Consider the following 19,635-nt stretch of genomic DNA (forward strand, 5'->3'; position numbering starts at 1 on the left):
ATGTGTGCACACATGCATGTGCGTGTACACACCCCCTCATGAATTAAGGGATCTAGTAGTGGTCATCAATGAATGATAACATTTCAAAAAAGAAAAAAGACCGAGCTATCTGCTTCCTAAAGAAAGTAAATAATAGTACCCAAAAAGTAGTTTTGCTAAGAAATAATCAAACCTGGGTCTGATTTAGCTTCTAGATATAACCATTAAATTTTAGGAAGTGCAGAGGATAGAAGAAAGTGTTCATTGACATGACAGGGTTATAATCAGCAAATCCAGACTGGGAAACTCAAAAGACGGCTTGATATCTTCAACAAGTTGCAAGAAAAGAGGGAAGAGGGAAGAAATATATGCAGTAAGGGAGATTTCATATCATATCAACCTATTTCAATGTTTGAACTTTATTTAGATGCTTTAAGATGAAGACATTTGAACATTAGATATTTGATATTGAATAATTATGTATTTTTAGGCGTGATAATGGTTTTGTGGTTACTTTTAAATAGTGCTCATCTTTCAGAGACACTGAAATATTTAGGATAAAGTTATATTGATATCTGGCACATGCTTTAAAACAATCTGCAAATGATGAGTGACAGGGAGTCTAGATAAAAAAAATGTTGAAGGCAGGTGGAAGTTAACCAAGATGCGTCAATTTTTTGACAAATAGAGACTGGGATTAAAGACATTTGGGGTGGGAACAAAAATACTAGGTAAGACCTTTTTGAATAGTCGTAGGCTGTGAAGATATCTGTGTTCCGTGAGAATGCCTACCAAAGAGCATTCACTGCAGAGGAAACTCTTAATAATGAGGTGGAAAAACAATACTCCGGATGGCAGCTGGCTTCCTTCCCCAGCCACTCCAGTGCTAGGTCAGTGGACCCACGGACAGAGAAGCCATGGTGGCAAGGATGGAGGCTGTGTGTGGATTCAGCAGTGTGGGATGCTAGGGATACTGTTGAGTAGGAACCAACTTGAGTCCCAAATATGGCACCATTTCCTGGGGGGACAAGCCAGCCACCTACCTACCTGGCTTACACTGGACTTCTATCGTAGAAGGGCAGAGATTCACTCTCACAGAAACTGACGTATATTCTGGATGCAGGTGTGCCTTTTCTGACTATAATTCTCCTGCCGTCACTACCATCCACGGACTCACAGGAAGTCTTACCCACTGTCCTGGCATTCCACACACACTGCTTCTGCTCAAGAAGTTTTGTTTCACAGCCAAGATGTGCAACGATGGGACTCGCCTGTGGAATCAACTGGTTTTAACCACATACCCCATCACCCGGGAAGTATCCTCTGCTCAGAGTGCCACCACTTCAGCTGAAACCCAAGTGTTGGCGGGGGCTGTGATCTCAGGTGAGGGTCCAGAGCCTCTTCCCAGGTCACGTGGTTGTTAGCAGCAGTCAGTTCCTTACAGCTGTGTGAGGACAGTCCCTGCTTTCTTGCTGTTAGCGGAGGACTGCTCTCAGGTCCCTGCCACTCAGACCCTCCTTTCACAACGGGGCTGTTTTTCTTCTAAACTGGCCAGGAAATGAACTCCTCTGTGATAAAGGCTTGCCTAATTAGGTAGGTCGAACCCACCCATCATAATCTCAGTTTAGATTTTAGTTCACTGATTAGGGACCTTAATTGCACCTGCAAAATTTCTTTGACATGTAACACAATCATGGAGGTGATATCCAATCATATTGTTGGAGGTTCCAACAATCCACAAGGCAAAATTATGCAGGGTATGTACATCAGCCGGTCAGCCTTAGAATTCTGCTTACTACAGACTGCCTCCTGGCCATTTGTTCTCCTTATACCACTTAAGCAACAGGTGAAAAACAGAAGGGTAATCAGTTGGCTGTACTGATTGATCCCAATTACCAAGGGGAACTGGTTGCTGCTATGGTGGAAGCAAGGAGGGCCATGTGAGAGAAGCCTATGTTAGAGAACCCTATTTAGACTCATTTGCTGGTTTGCCTAAACCAGCAAATGATTCTAAATCTGGACATTTTATAAGGTTTCTCCTAAAACTTCCATGCCAACAGCAAAAGTTAATGGAAAACTACATGACCAGAAAAAAGTCAGGATGATTAAGGGTTCAGACACCTTGAGAAGAAATGTTTGGATCCCTTTACCAGGTAGGAAAAGAGCCCAGAGGTGTGGGTTCTGGCTGTGGGTAAGGAATATATGGAATGGGTAGTTGAAACTGTGCCCAGTGACAGAATTCAGGAATGTGATAGCTTTGCATATTTTGTTATTCATATGTTTATTTATATAGGCTAACCATTTTCTTCTTTCCTCTCCTTCCCATTTGTACTTTGTTTTTAAAGTTGGTGGATGTCAACTTTACTAAGTAGCCTTTCATTAACAGAGTATGCACTGGGACCTTGACTGACTTTGAGTGGTAACAGCTGGCAGTGGATTCCATGACTGTCGGGGCTTTGCATCTTCTCATTTGAGAGAAGGGCAAGAACCTCACTTAACAGGAGGATAGGCTAAAATATGGTTGCCTTGTTGTTGTACTGAAATTCAAATCTTGTAGAAGGGTGCATACGGAAGCAGAGCAGTCAAGGGGGTCGATGAAGCCTCGTATCAGCTCCAAACTCATCCTTCAGTACCTGCTCTGTATAATGGACTAGACTCTGGGCATTTCTCCTTTAGAATGAGCACATTAAGTAGAGGATACTGGAGGGACATTGCAGGAGGAAAGAAACTTCTTCCTGGTTTCAGTGTACTGAATTTTTTTTCTTGCTCTTGCTCCATGATCTGTGTCAGTGTGTGGACATCTGATGGTGCTTTGCTGTGTTTGCGTACCCAAAATGCAGAGTCCCTCAGGTACCTCGCAGGCCCTCCCTGGGAGGCCTGGTGATCACCTCACTGCAGGCTTTGTGAGAGGGCCACCACATGCTTCTGGCCTCACGCTTCTGGCAGAGCTAAAACTCCCTCGCATGCCCATCCACCACTCTTAGCTTGCCAGCCCCCTACAGGGTTGCTCCTGAGCCTTTTCCAATGTGGAAAAGGCCTGTTCCTGACTTTGCACCTGCAGAAACGTCCTAACTCCCTGTGCGACATGCTCACCAGCCTTGCCTCACTTGTGCCCCAGAGGGTCATTGCCTGCGTAGCAGATGATTCTAAACCAGCTCTGGCCAAACAAACCAGCACTTTCTCACCACCCAGTGGTCTGCAACACCTTCTCCAGTGACATCTGAGTGTCAGAGCAGGGCCCTCCTCTCCAAGCTTGTCCTTCCTTGGGTGTTCTCCCTCAGCCCTAGGGTACCACTTAGAGTTCTCTTACCGTAGTTGTATTACTGTATCCTAACTTAACAATCATTTCGGCTTCTCCTGGTTGAATTTACTGTTTTGTCTCCTGATTATACCTAGACTGCTAGAGTGTGATTACTTGTTAGTTTGGGACAAGGAAGTGACCATGACTAGTACTTTCTCTTCTCTCCTAGGGAATGAGAGAACATGCATTCTGCCTCCTTCCTTGTTGCTCTAAGTTTTACAAGAGGCAGGCTGTTAAATAGTTGATCCATTGTTGTCTGTGGCTGGATGGGTATGTCTGTGATTCTGGTGCTTGCTATAAGAAAAACCACTTTTATACAGATGTAAGCCTCATTCTCTGATTTCGGCCTTATCACTAATAAAGATCATTATTTCATGCTCCACTTATCTCTTGTCTACTTCTGAATTAGTTTAGTCCCTGGGTGGGGAAGAGGGTAATGCGAATCACTGAAAAGTGGCTTGTTGCTTTTTCTTTTGACATGTTGAGTGTGAACTGGTTTAATCACTTTCTAGCTTTTAGTAGAACAAGCCCAATGTCATAATTAACATACTGGTATATTGAAGTCTAATATAAACATACAATCCTGTAATATTTGTTTTCAGAAAATATCTAGGGAGCACTGCCAAACCATCCAACTTTTACACAGTTGGGTCTTTTACCATAAGCAGATTTTAGCTATTTTTCTAAGTATACTGGTCAATCTTTTTTATGCTTTTCATGGTGAGTTGAATATTTAATTTTTTAAAGATTATATTTATTTGTCTTTAGAGGGGAAGGGAAGGAGAGAGGGAGAGAAATATCAATGTATGGTTGCCTCTCGTGTGTCCCCTGCTGGGAACTGGCCTGCAACCCAGGCATGTGCCCTGACTGGGAACTGAACCGCAATCCTTTGGTTCACAGGCTCACGCTCAATCCACTGAGCTACATCAGTCAGGGCTGAATATTTAATTTTTATAAATATTAAATAATGAAATGGTTTTCTATAAAACTAAAAACATTTTCAAGAACATACACAACATACACAGGGCCCCAAAGTGCTCACTTTTAATAAAGGTAACATCAATTTCCATAGAAATGAGAGTACACCAGCATCATGACAGTTGGTGGGAAAGTGACAGACGTTAGGGTCTTAGATTCTGCGTCATGTAGGAAGCTTTCAGTTGCAATAAGTAAGAGAAAAACCCGGTTGAGATGGGCTTACAAAATAAAGGAAATTTCATGGTTCTCCCAGTTGAAACTACAGAGGTCCATCCACGTGCTAGGGATGAGAATTGATCCAGAATCTCCTATCATGTGATTTAAAATTGAGTTGTTCCTTTTTCTTTATTTTCCATAAGTCCTTTTCTAGACAGTTAATCTTGAGCTTATCTGAAAAAAAAAGTACTTTTTGATCTTCCCCCAGCTTGAAGTAGGACCTAATTTCTTTCAACATTTTACTTTTAACTTTTTCCTTTTAACTCATGTCCTTGGTATCACCTCCATTTTGGACACGTTCCCCCGATTTATGATCCTAAATAGGATTTGAGGACCCCTGAGAGTTACATGAATCCTCATTCAAGAAACAGCAAAGAAAGAATCTCTGTCAGGATACTCAGAAAACAATGTCTTTGAGAGTCAGGCTGGCTGGAATGGTTTGCGTCCATTCCAAACCAGTCATTATGCAAGATCAGGGATGGCACGTGCAGGCTGGCTCTGCCGATCAGGGCCTTCCTCCGGGGCAGGGGAGGCCCATTCCATCTAAATCACAAACGTGAGAAGGAGGAGAGAGGGTAGATTCTGCAAAGAAATTCAGGCTACAAGAAGGAGGAGAAATCGATGCTGGGCAGGTAATAACAGGTACTCATTACAGGTACAATAATTCCAGAGTCTATTTTCTATTTACTCAGTTAGAAAGAAATTTAAGACTTTAACCCTGCTTATCTCACATACGTTCTCTGTTACCTGGCACATTTTAAGAAAACAGACATGAAGGTTAAATAAATCATGTCCCAGTATTATATTTCTATAATAACTTTATAATCACTAAAAAGACTTTGTTATATAAGTGGTAATACATACTTTATCTGGATGATTTTATATTTGTGTCTATATAAAGTGTCCAAAATTTTTTTCTGATGCCTCATGAATTCTAACATACCTCTTAGCTGGTATCTTTTTTAGTGTGTTTTAAAAAAACAACATGACTTTCTAAAACTGCCAGACCAGGAAGGCGCACACTGAAACATTAACAGCCTCTCTTCACAAGGCATGGCACCCGTCATGGTCTTGGATCGTGGGGTCATGCGTGTCCCACCACGTTAAACTCCTGCAAGTGTTTTTGCTTTGCCTGTATCTTGTATCTTCAAACACTCTCCCTACAATCATGTTCTCCTTTTCCCTTTGCCATCCTGCCCCACTTCCCCTCCTTCCTTGACTCCCAAAAACATGGCTGATAACCCCTTCTTTGTAAGTGTGCTGCCCCTTTGTGATTGGTCTTCCTCTGTCACCTGGAACATGTAGCCACCTCTCTCTGTTCCATTAATTCCTCTCACTTCTTTATCCATCAAAAACCCCAAAAGGGTTTAGTAAAGCTCCCAGAGGTCTCATATTCTATCCAGTCCCAATCTTTCAGCTTTGTCTTCCACTTCCTTATCATTGCCAACTCACTGCTCATGACATGTCACCTGAGCCTTTTCCGCATTGTTCCAAGGATACTTCAAAGCTTCAGTGTTTCCTACCCGGGAAAGGAACTCTGTTCTAGTTCCCCTCAGGCAATAACCTGCTTCCAGCATCAACCGGGTCCACACTGCCACTAGCTTCCTAACTAGTATGCTGCTTCTTGCCCGTCTCCTTTCTCCACACAACCACAGGATGACCTCTTATGCAATCTAAACCCCTGTAAGACCTGACCCCTGCTAATGTTTACCAGCTCAGAGTACTATGCTAAGCACTTTACTTGAATTTATGCACTGACTCCCACCAGTAATCCTATGCCTACATACTTTTAATATACTGATTTGTAGCAAATTCTGTTGATGAGCCACCCAGATTCCTCTTATGGCGCGGGTGCACCCACAACCCAGCAGCAGCAGCAGGTGCTGGCTGCTAATGGCTCAGACCTTCCTCTTATTAAGAGGCGTACTCTCAGCTGACAGCTCCTCCCACAGCAGGGAGTAATGGCTCCGCCCCACACCCGTGGGCAGCACAACCTATGTGGTCCCATCCCTATGCAGAGTACACTGTAGAGTCAGGCTGAGGCTGACCCTGGAAACCTCCTTCCCCTACTGGACCCTGTTTTCTTTACTCCATTACCGATTTCTCCCAAGAGCACATCCTCAATAAATGTTTCATGCCCAAGGATCCCCGTCTCAGGAGTTGCTACCAAGCAACTGATCCCACACACCATTTCACAGATGAGAAAACTTGAGAAAAACAGGTAGTGATTCGCTTAAGGTCAAGCAGAAAATGGGAAAGCTGAAATCTGAAGCCAGTCTGGCTTGCTAGCCTGCGTTCTTCTCACCGTACAGTAATGGCCACTCGTCTAGTCTCCTCTGGCCAGGCATCCCCTCTAGCCAAGTTAATTCCTACCTCAGGGCCTTTGAACTTCCTATTCTTTCAGCGTTTCCTGTATCTCACTGTGGCTCACTTCCTCACTATGTCAAAGTGTTCCAAATATTACCTCCTCAGAAACACCTTTCCTGACCCCAACTACTTACCTAGCACAGCAATACTATTCACAAGCCTGCTTTTTCATAGTATTTGATGCCTGGAATTATATTATGCTTATATTTGTATGTTTTCTGTCACTCACACTAAAATGAAAGTTCTTTGAGGGCAGGAATGTTGTCTGGCTTCTTCACTGCCATCCCCTCGATGCTTGGTAACACACCCGGCACAGGACGGGAACTCAGCAACTACGTGTTGGGGAAGTGATATGAGTTCTCTTCTCAGAACTCTCACAGAGCTTGGTAGAAATCTTCATGAACTATAGCTATTTAATGTCTACTTGCTTATTCTGTAAGCTTGTATGCTCTTAGAGGATAGAAATTATGTTTTATTAATTTGGGGTATATAGGCATTCAAATAATGACACTAATTCTAAAATTCGAGATAACTACATTAGTGCCTTTCCATACAGTGACTGAGAATCAGGATTTCATATGAATTATAGTATAATCCAGAAGTATGAAAAAATACACCATATGTAATTCATAAAGTATTCCTACACATGTTACAAGAAACTATAGTAAATATAATTAGGTACTTATCATTTCACCTTTATTTTTAAAACAATGCCATTTTCAAAATATAAAAAAATACCTATTTTCAAAGAACCATTTAAATATGGCCTTGAAAAACCACAATGTTTTATTTACAACAAATAGATGGTAGTGCAATAGCAGTGATAGATTTTTATAATAAATAAAAATATTAGCATTATTCTGGCATCCCTTTGGGGCAGAACTTGATATTTACGATGACTCATAAAAGTAAAACTAATAATGACCATTAATAAAATGTGTATTGGAACCTGAATTTGAACAGCCAATGTCAATCAGTCACTTATTTGGGATCTGGACCCACGTATTTGAAAGCTGAAGTACGAAACTAACGTTTCTCAGCTCTATGCTGTTTGTCAATAAACACTCAGTCATCCCAGTATCTGCATAAGGGGATCTATCTGCAATTCCAGTATGTGATTTATAGACAAATGTGCTAAATAAGGGCTGACACAGCTGGATTCTAGTTCAGATTTTATAAATTTAAAAGGCACTACGCACCTATGCCAAAATATAACGGGATCCAGTATTACATTTTAAATTATGAAGAACTTCTGGAAATAAAATCAGTGATGGAATTGCAACAGATGTCAGATATTTCTTAAGTTCAGAGGAGTGCATAACTTCTCAATTTCTCTAGTGTGTTCCAACTGAATTGAAACTAAATTTGTCTCACCAAAATTTCCCAATTCTAAAATGGTCAGGACCTGGGCAACGTCTTTTCCAGCAAATCCTTACAAGTTCCATTTACCCATGAAACAGTGATGGCATTCTTATAAGAAGTCATTTTCTTGCTATTGCACAGAGGTTAAAGCTAATCCAAACAAATGAGTTCAGAGAAAGAAGCACTTTATCTAATCCATTTAGCAAATGCCGCAAATTAGCTTCTACTTGAACAATGAAATGGAGAAATGTGTGAAACTCTCCACTTGGTGTCAATTTTACTGTTGTGGTGATGGCAGCCAGTTCAGGCGAAGGGAGCCAAGTCCCGTTCACATGGGGAAGGCAAAAAACAGAGAGACAATTGTGAAGACTTGGCAGTTTTCTGACTTCTAATGATCACAGACTGATTTTGATTATGAGCCATGTTGCCAGGTAGCATTCTTCTGAGTTTTACGTTTCAAACACAAAGGAGCATGCGGTGTCTTGGGCAGCTGTGCTGAACTTATCTTCTTTAGCTTACTTTTTCTCTTCCCTAAGGCTAAGTAAAAAGTGTGACACATTTTCATACACCACGAAGGTAATACAGCAGGCTGGTGTCACTCTAATCAAATTGGGAGCGATTCCTTTGTAAAATCCACCGATGCCTTCTTTTCTTTAGAGAGAAAAATAGATAGATGTTTAATTTCCTATATAGCTAGGCTGAAGACACAAAAGTTGAACTGACATAGGGCATGGGGCCAGCAGTCAAACCTCACTGTGAAAACAAACCTCCATGTTTTCAATGTCCTGGGTAGGGACACCTCAAAACTGAACTGAAAAGTGCTTTAATGACAACCATCTTTCAAATGCCTTTAAAGTTATAAACATGCAAGACTATTACTGATCTAACGTGTGCATTAAAAGCCTCATATATTATACAAATACAAGAAAACACTAAACATAGCACTTGCCAAAATAAAATATTATTTCTTTAATGCCTAGATCAGAAAGACGGCCTTGGAACTTGTCACATGGGATATTGATAAATATCTACTAAACTGAACTAAATTTAAACATTCTAAATATTCTGCTCTGGCCTTTTAGAATTAGAGATAAATATGGGGATGCTAATGAACACACATTTTTCCCAAATGTGAAGACCACTGCAGTAAATTTTCATTTAACGTAGTCAATAGGTTCTTTGACTTAAGTGAAATGAAACACACCAAAACCAATTCTACCACAGGATAACTGATACAAACGAAGAGTTGAGGTCCTATGACATCTCATTAACATTATAATGAAATGATGCTGTTCCAGGACCTGCTATACTTGTGAAAGTTATGGTGCCCCAGCAGGTGTGGCGCCTTCTTAATTGGATTAAACCAGGTCTTTTATGATTTCCTATATTCAAGGCCATTCAAATATTTTTTAACATCTAAATTTTGTTTTATTAATTTGTCAAAGCACTTTCACATATCTCATTTGATTTTTAAAACAACCTAGTCATTCTAATTTTATAAATCGAGCCTTAGGGAGGGAAAGTCCATGTTCCTCTGTGTGGGAAATGGGAAAGAGGAAAGCAGGGGCTACCAGCCATGCTTTCGTCCCAGCACACTGGCCTTTGCTACACAACCAATGTCACCTAGACAGTTGAAGACTTGAAGGTACCTCCTAAAAGCCACTGTGACACGCCACATGCTCTCACCTCCATGTCCTCGCGATTACATCCAATACACCCTCGTAAGACATATGCTGATCCTGAAGACGAGCTCTCACAACTTGGTAGGGGTATGTTGCTGCTACAGCAAATATTTTGGATAGTGCTGCAACAGATATGTATTCTACTGTGCTCTAAAATGACAATGCAAAACATGTGCTTTGCTTTACACAGGGTTTCTCCAAAAATATGTAAGTGTATATATATATAGTACATAGGAAAACAAACATTTAAATGCATCTGGAAGTGAAAAATACTATTTCTCCTCTTAACACAGGGTATGAGCAATTAAGGAGTTCTTTTTTTTAACATCTGTGTATCATTAGCCTATAAGACATTTAAGTATAAATGAAATTACTGGCAGAGTCCATATTCATCACTCATCATCACAACAATACTCCCAAAGTAAACACGGCAACATTTCCATCTACTACATCCCCATAAAAGTAAATAATATTGTATATTTTTTCCGAGAATCATCTTACCAACTGGGCTTCTGGTGATCTGTTGATATGCTGGTTGTATTTCAACTTCAACAATTCATATGCCATAAACTGAAGGGCACCATGTGATGTTCCAAACAGCCCAGGAACAAATCCCTAAATTCAAACAAACAAAAAGCTAAACTAAGTAAGTAAATTCCCAAACGACCACAGCTTCCAGGGAGGGGAGAACAGAATGGGTGACCTCAGTGTGTGACTCGACAAATGGTAAATGCACAGAGTTTTAGACAGTTCCTACCCTCCCCATGTCATGACAACACACAGGGATACACAGGTTAAAGTACAGTTCCAACACTGCAGACCAGACTCCAGTTTTCACTAGTTTGTTTCTTGCCTAAGTTTAGCTTCTTTTTATGACTGATATGACATAAGTCACTCAGAACTTGGACAGTAGAGCCAAGGAAAATGACAAGTCAGTGATGATTAAAAATGTATTGCTAATAATTCATTACCTTATACAATCCACGCACACCTTCACACTTATATATTTTCCAAAGGGTATCAAACATCCCTTTATATTGCCGCTGTGGGGCATTAACAACACCATCATACTGCAACATAAGGCGGGTTTTTGCCACCCAGAATGGGTTTGTGATGCACAGCGTCATGGCTCCTGAAAGCAGATTTAAATATGATTAGTCAGCATGCTGGTGCTTTTTCACTTATGACAACCCGAATTAAGAGGAGTCCATTTATATAAAGAATGGGCTTGCCCGGGGTCTGTACCTGCAATAGGGACATGTGGTCTCTGACAGACTTAGGGCTAAAAATTTTGGGTGGTTACAAAAAGTTCCTTCTGCAGTTAGTGCAAGGTAAATTGAAAAGGAGATGGAAGTGTGAGACATGTTCCCTTTGAGGAGTAAGGATAAAGATGTCCTAGCTGCTGAACAATGTGAGCTGGTATAAGAGAACAGATGACAAACAGGAAGCAGACTCTGATAAGCAAATACAGACACTTAGGAGCGGGACACACGATAACCCAGAGGGGTGGGAGGTTAGGGGGAAAGGACCATGAATCCAGCCCCTCAATAATGCGGGGGTGTGTACATGTATATTCACCTCAACTTTACCACAATCCTGCTCAAATCCATTCAAAGTAGCTGCTATGTTCTAATCTAAAGAACTATGCAATGTAATAAGCATTATTTTATATTCTTTACAGGAGTGAGAATTTTGTAAAAAAACAACAACAAACAAACCAAAAAACCAAAACCAAAAACTAAAAACCTGTATCTGGGTAAGTTTCTCATTTGCTGACTTTTCTAAGTAGTCTTTTACTCAACAAATATTTATTGTTCTTGTGTGATTCAGATCTCTATTAGCAGCTAGGCATTCAAAAATGAGACAGTTTTTGCCTTAAAAATCAACATTAAAAAAGTAAAGCACACAAAATATCAAAGTAAAAATTTTATTTTGTTTATTTTTTATTTTTATTTTCAGGGGAGAAACATCACTGCACACGCCCTGACCAGGGTCCGAACCTGCAGCCCAGGCACGTGCCCTGGCCTGCAGCAGAACTGGCGACCTCCCGCTCTGTGCAGCAGTGCCCGTCCAACTGAGTCACACTGGTCAGGGCTCAAAGTAGGAATTTTAAAGACTCAGGGTCTCACTTTGTTTTCCCCTTCTGAATAGTATACACATGAGGCAATTAAACAAGGCTACTAAATTGTACTCATATAATTTCAAAACTGAGATTATACTTTAATTGAAAAACCACTATACTGAATCATTTTAAACTATTAGAGATTTATAACTTTTCCGAATTTTATTACCCTGTGGAAAGTAAAATTCTTGAAATACATCCAGAGAAATCAGTAAGAATATCTACTCTTTAAAGAAAGTTCATGTGAGCCCTGGCTGGTGTAGCTCAGTGGATTGAGCGCGGGCCTGCGAACCACACGATCGCGGTTCGATTCCTGGTCAGGGCACATGCCCGGGTTGCAGGCCAGTTCCTGGTTCCCGGCAGGGGACACATGAGAAGCAACCATACATTGATATTTCTCTCTCTCTCTCTCCTTCCCTTCCCCTCTAAGATAAATAAATAAAATCTTAAAAAAAAAAGAAAGTTCATGTGATCACTGATTAGTATAGTTAGATAAGCATATGTAAGCTCTGGTGCTCAAAGGAAAAAAGGCAAATAAAATAGAAAACAAAAGTCAAAATTTGACATTTTAAATTTCACACACTGTCTTACCGGCTTGGGCAGCTGAGACGAGGTACTCTGTTGCCTCTAACTGTTCAGCTCTTCCTTCTGTCTTATATGACTTGATGGCATTGTAACTAAGAGAGTAAAACATGAGCAATTTAATAAATATTTGAGTCGGTGTTATTAAGCAGTAAAGTCTGTTTTAAAGTGGTGTGTAACTTAACAATAATGCCTCAAAAGTAAAAGTCAATGCATAATGCAGCCATGAAATAAAACCTTTTTCAAGAATGGATGCGCTGGCAGGGTTCACTGTTAAGATTATACCTTTCCTCCCCCTAAATACATATGGCTAGCAATACATATGCACAATATTTTAACCCCACACTCAACAATTAAGAAAAACAACAGGGAAAACCAGGAGTGGGGGAGGTGCAGTGGAGGACACACAGCAGGGGAGGAGGCACCTAACAAGTATGTGCTGAACATCTGCCTTCCAGTATATGGTTGGCAAGTATAGTAGATAAAAAGATAAAATCTCGCCCTGGCTGGTGTGGCTCAGTGGATTGAGCGTGGGCCTGCCAACAAAGGGATCCTGGTTCGATTCTCAGTTGGGGCACATGCCTGGATTGCAGGCTAGTTCCCGGCGGGGGACACATGAGAGGCAACCATACATTGATGTTTCTTTCCCCCTTCCCCTCTAAAGATAAATGAGTGAAATCTTTTTAAAAAAGATAAAATCTCTGTAGATCCTTCTTAACAGATTAAGGACCATAAGCAGCCAACAAATAATCATAACAAAAGATAACAGACAGTATCATAAAGTACTGAGAACTATGACTGATCACGGAAGGCTCTGTGTAGGAAGTGGCACTGGCTGAGTATGGAGAGGCAGGTACAATCGTGACGGGGAAACAGATGAGCATAAGCAGCAGTTATAATAAGGATGAATGGGAAGGCAGGCAAAAGGGAGCCACACTTGAGTGGCAGACTGGCATTTAGGCTTTGTTTGGCAGAAAAGAGAAAACCACTAATGTACTCCTGAGTGGGGAGTCAAATCAGCCTATTTTCTCTACCTCCAATCCCCACTTTCTCTTCAAAGAAGATTTCAGGTAAATAAAATTTCCCATGCATTGCCAACAGCCTTCTAACATGAAACAAATATACTGTTTTATTACAAAAAATTTTCAACACATGAACCTTGTATGGCTTGTTCTTAGAAACTGTCTTTGGAAAACCTACACAACTCTGAAATTCATTAATAACATGAATTTTATACATATGGTTTTATCCTTCTAAGTGTAACTTAGAACTGAAAAAAAAAACCCTACAGGATACTAAAGCTGAATTTTATGCTCCTTTCACTTAAAGCAGCACATGCCGGTCCACTGCAGTGTAGTGCGCCTTCTCCCCTCAGCAGGTTGACGGCGCCTGCCATGCACGCTTTCTGTCGCTTCTGCAGTAAGCATGAAATAGCAGTTATTTCTAATGGTGATGGTATCTTACAAGTTAAGGATAAAGGAAATGAATGAACTAAGAAGATGATGAAGCAGGTCAAATAAGAGGTAAGAAGGACCATGTCTCAAACTCTTTCAGCTACAAACTGGCTTCTGTTTTATTTCCAGGAGGGATTTTCCGGGGGTACATGATGTCATAGGAACCCAAGATCTGTTCTCGTCTGCTTTGCCAACGTCGTTACGAATCAAATGTATTTTGGTAAATAAGCCATTTTCCTGAGTTCATCTCACAGAAGTGGCTTCCATAGGGGTGCTTCTCCAGCCCATCCCTTTGCCTTCTTCCTGTTAAGAACTTTCTTCCGGACCAAATGCCGCTGGTAATACCCCACAAAAGGAAACAAGCCGTTTTGCTCTTTCTGACGCTTTCAATCCAGAGAAACTGAGTAAATGACTCACCTTGTATTATTCACTCATATGTTAAAAATCACCAAAAACAAAAATTGCTTTTATTCAACACCGGAAGATCTCCTAGATCTACTCACAAGAAAAAGTAGAGTCCCCAGGATAAGCCGGCCCCCCACACATTTGGGGTCACTCCTTGGTAGAGTCCCCGTAGTCCGTCAAGTTTCCAAATGGTAGTCAAGCAGTGCAGAATTCCTTTGTATTTCGGTCTCAGTTCCAATCCATCACTCACTGCAGTAAAAGATAGAGAGTCAGGTGAGAGCAAAATTCAAGCTCTGAATCACATATAAACATAGATACACAATCGTGTGAAGGAAGTAAATTCAGGAGAAAAACATTTAGGTAGAAGAAATTATTTTCCAGGATTGTTTTAAAATAAACACACTTGTGAATTTATTGAAGTTTTTATTGAAGGCATACTGAGCACTCAAGTAATACTGAAGGAAATGTTGGATTAGCAGCTCTTAAATATCCAAAAGCCTCTTAAGTAAGTTTCAACACAAGTTTTGTTTTTGTTATAGATATCCAAGATTAACGATTCAAATGACCAACAATATTACTCAAAAAATAAACTTACTAATACTTCAGTCGTTCCTGTCATTGTTTACCTCCTAAAACACTCTTCTTCAGGCTAGTTTCATACCCAGCTCTCCTGGTTTTCCTCTTATTTCTTCATCTTTGTTTCCACTTTGGCCACTACATTTCCTTTGCCCATCTTTCAAATGCTGATTTTTATCAGCAACCTTTCCACTCAACAGGCAGTCTCTTAATTACTAAGTAGCTTGAACTGCTGTCCCTGTGTTAGTCTCTGCATCTCTAGTCCTGATCTCATTCCTAAAGCCCAGACCTGGCTTCCATTTTCACATGGCATAAAAGTTGTGTCATTCTGGCAGCTTCTCAAATTTCTGGAATCATTTTCCTTTCCAACCTTTAGCATTTTACCATTTAGCTATACCAAACTACCCACTATGGTTTCAAACTAACTGCATGTGCTATAGAATTGGACTTACTAGGTTTGAATTCCAATTCCAACACTTACCGTGTGACTCTAAGTTATTGATTATTCTGTGACTCAGTTTTCTCAGCCATAAAATTAGAAAAATAATAGAACTGAATTCTAAAACTTACAAAAGATTACATATAAAGCCCTTAAAATTCTCCCTGACACATAGCAATCATTCAACAAGTGTTCAGTTTTTTTATGCTACTGGCTCTTGCAATAGTATACCCAAAACTCAACTGTACACTATTCTTGTTACTGGACTCTGCATTTTGGTTCCTTGGCTAATCTGTGGATGATTAGATTTTCAGGTTATTTTAGAAAATCATTATTTTTACAACTCATTTACATTCCTCTTTGTTGAGACTTTCTCATCATTCCTGATGATTTACAACTACACTCCACCCTCTGCGCCCACAGATTCAACAACAAAAATAAAAAACATTTAAGAAAAAAAAGTTATGTTGCTGATTTTACTAAGTAATTAGGCCTATGATGGCTGCATCTGTACTGAAGGTGTACAGACCTTTTTTTCCCTTGCCATTATTCCTTAAATAATACAGCACAACAACTATTTATATAGCATTTCCCTTGTATTGATATTGGATATTATCACTAATCTAGAGATGATTTAAAGTATATGGGAGGCTGTGTGTAAGTTTTACGCAAAAACATCATTTTACATTAGGGATTTGAACATCTGGGGATCCTGGAACTCGTCCCCTGCAGACACCATGGGACTGTGTATTTTCAAGTTAGAAGAGGTCTCCACGGTCACCTTATCCAACCTTTCCACTCAATACAAGAATATCTTCTAACCTCTGTCATCCAGCCACTGAACTACTTCTAGTCATCATGGTTTCATTTCTGGGCACCACTACTTCACCAGGCCAAAATCTGCTTCCCTGTAATTTCCACCCAACTTCTGTCTGCCATTTAGTTCAACATAAAATAGGGCGGCTCCCTTTCTTACATGTTGGTTCTCTAAATACCGTTGGTTCCATCCCCTGTACCTCCACCCTCCCACCAAGCTAAACTAGTTCCTCCAGTAATTTCTCAGATGAAATGATTTCTAATTTTTCTTCTACTCTGGACACCTTTGAGTTCCAATTTGCATTTGGCTCACTGAAGTAATCCAAATTTCATTTAAAGCTACATTGAAGACTAACACCCCCAATCACTAGATACAATTTAATTGTAGAAATTAATTTTACTAAAGCATAAAAACTATAGCATTAATGCTTATGGCCAAGCAACTATTTTGATTTCAGTTATCGATTTTGCCAAACTTTCTTCTTTTCTATTACCATTTCACAGCCACACTGTGGGTTTTGTCATTACAAAGCCCTGCTTCAATTCCTAAATCTTTAATTCTGTCCTTCCACCCAATTTTTATTGCTTTATCTGTTACCTTGGCCCTACTGGTCTCTTAAAACTCCATTTCATCAAGATTACCAATCTTCTCAGGTACCAAGAATTCCCTTCCCACAGGCATTTATGCTTATCTCACACTCTGAAACTCACTAGGACAACCGCACTATTCCTCAAGCTCAGCTGACATCCCTTCTGTTTATAGGCAAAAACTGCAGAAGAGAGACACTAAGTCATATAGGACAGTGCCTATAGCCAAATCCCAAATTCTTTTCTTCATGTTTAAGCCACTGTACACCATGGATTCCTAGATGCAGTAGAGTGCTTAAGTGCCAAAGGGTTCTTCTACATTATACTATCTGGGTTCAAATCCCAGCTCTATTGTTATAAACTTGTGACTTGGGCAAATTAGGCAACTTCTATTATCTTCATCTGTATAGTGTGGAAAATAAAGCCACAGGGTTGTACAGAGTAGTCAGTAAGATAATGCATAGGTCATTGCCTTGCTCCTAGCAAATGCTCAATGAATGTTACATCATAAATTATTTGTGCATGCATCATAAACTCCATGGAAATAATATGCCTTTGTGGGTTTTCTCCGATGGATACTACTCCATAATTTTCATTGATTTTTCCTTCATAGCATGGCTGCTTACCTCCTGCAACTGCCAAAACAAAGACCTGATGGAACCTTTACAGATATAGACACGTAGGGCTATCAGCAACCTATAATCTTCTAGATAGTCTCTCTCTGCTCATATTTTTGAATTTAGATTTATTCCATTTTGCCCTTGGCTTTACAGGGGAAGGGACAAAAAAAATCCAGAATTATCTTTTGGAGGGCGGCCCCCTTGTAGTACAGGCTTCCCCCAGTACGTGAGTGTTCTAGGAACCCATCTGGATCAGTGTACCAGTTTATGTTGTTGTGAGGGGCTGTGGTTTAGTTTCAGTGAATTTTTTTAGAAGACTCTTACAATTCAGTGGCTCATTTCATGGTGGGTTATTTACAAGCACATCTGCCCACAAACAGTTTTTGACCCAAAACTTCATGACCTCTTGTGCCCCACACTCCTTATTCACCCTATCTCACCCCTGGCGATGTGTTTTGTTTCCCTGGATAAAAAAAGTCCTCAAAGGGAAATGTTTTGTTGGTGTGGAAGAGGTGAAACAAAAAGTGGCAGAAGCACTAAAAGGCATCATAATCACAAGTTCAAAAAATATTTTGAGCAGTGGAAAAAAACCATCTCGATAGGTGTATTGCATCAAATGGAGTACTTTAAAGGTGACTGAAGTTTAAACATGTTAAGAATACACAATTTTTTATAAATAAATTCCATTTTTTGTGTCCCCACTTGTATCTTGTCTAGAATGATCTTTCATACAACTAAGTCTCACACCTACAATTAGACAGTAAGTTCTCCAAGAACTTTGTCTAGGTGGTTCTGTATCCCGTTATAGGGGATATATATGTATTCAGTGAATATAAATGTATTCAGTGAATAGGATAGAATGAAGATAAACCATTTCTGCAGATCTAATTCTCAAGACAGAACTTAATGTATTACTGATAAGAGAACTGAAGTAACAGAAAGTTCGCAAATAAAGTTATCAAAGACCTTCTTTGAAACTATCTTTTCCAGAATTTAGCATTACCTTACTTTGTTAATTTCAACATACTTAATTTACTTAACTCAAGGCACTTCAATCAATAAACCTAAATAAAAAGCAATATACTATTTGGATTCCAGCCACGGATTCCTTCACAGGACCTTTATCACACTATAAACGCTAAAAAACAAACCTTCAAGAGAATTCTATCTCATATTTGCTGCCGATCACGCCTTACACTAAGCACTTGCATTTTCCTGAGCGGCGCTGACCAGCACGTGACTATCCTCAGATTTCAACCACGAATGCTGAGGAATAACCCTAAAATGTGACAACCCCTTTTTTATTTACAAATCAGGCTTTGAGTCCCACTCCCACATTCTACACCAGCGAGGACTTTCTATCGATGTTCCCCATCTCTTACTCTTGGGGAACCCCAGTGACCACGGCCAGATCCCTTTACCAGGCCCCCTTTCCTCCAATCCAGTTCCAGGTGAGGCCGGACAGACAGTAATCTTCAACGCTCTTATGGAGGAAGCAAAGAAAAAACCAAAGCCTCCTTGAGCATCTTTACCACCCAGTTCTCGGTGACAGCAAGCAGAAAGAGCCCAGGGTCAGAGCGGGCTCTTACCTGCAAAGCGTATCTTCACTAGGTCCAGCGGGTGCAGCGCGAAGTTAGACAGGACGCCGCCGCTCACACCCGCCACGAGGTTCTCGTATCGGACGTGGCGGAATACCGTGCTCCACGCCGGCGACCCGGGCGGCGACTGGCCCTGGCCTGTCATTGACTCGGGGTCTGCCGATACCTCGGCGCTTAAGGCCGAGGAGGTGGGAAGAGAGGCAGTGGCCACCACCGTGGGGTCAATCGCCACCCTGAAGCAGAATTACGGGACGCTGGCGCACTTCCGGGACCCGCGCGCGGACTCGGAGCGCAGACCCACTGCGCGAAGCTGGCAGACCCTGCAGCAAACAGGGCATGACAGGGGTCAGCTGCAAGTGACGCCAGTAGAGAACGCGAGGGAGGTGGGTCGCCCACTTCCGCCAAGTCCCCGCCCTGCCTCGCTCACAGGTGGGGCAGGCTGGGGTTGAAGGGCTAGGACACGAGCGCACCAAACCGTCGGGTCAACCCTCCTCCGTAAAACTACGGAGCGCCGCAGCGTCTAGCCAAGGCGGCCCGTTTCTAGTTCGGG

General features: G+C 41.0%; 1 protein-coding gene across 1 annotated transcript; it reads right to left on the reverse strand.

Annotated features, from left to right (window-relative positions):
- Positions 1-5,399: 5,399 nt before the first annotated feature.
- Positions 5,400-19,600, reverse strand: SLC25A32 (solute carrier family 25 member 32). Its single transcript, XM_037048338.1, has 7 exons — positions 19,077-19,600; positions 14,547-14,697; positions 12,599-12,684; positions 10,857-11,017; positions 10,387-10,500; positions 9,890-10,035; positions 5,400-8,854 (listed from the first exon to the last, which is right to left on the reverse strand). The coding sequence occupies exons 1-7, from the start codon at positions 19,228-19,230 to the stop codon at positions 8,719-8,721; spliced, it is 948 nt and encodes a 315-aa protein (XP_036904233.1). The 5' UTR covers positions 19,231-19,600; the 3' UTR covers positions 5,400-8,718.
- Between the last annotated feature and the right edge of the window lie 35 nt (positions 19,601-19,635).

The sequence above is a fragment of the Sturnira hondurensis genome, unplaced genomic scaffold, assembly GCF_014824575.4.
Source record: "Sturnira hondurensis isolate 20B ecotype Veracruz unplaced genomic scaffold, ASM1482457v3 Scaffold0006413, whole genome shotgun sequence".
In the NCBI taxonomy this organism is placed as follows: Eukaryota; Metazoa; Chordata; class Mammalia; order Chiroptera; family Phyllostomidae; genus Sturnira; species Sturnira hondurensis.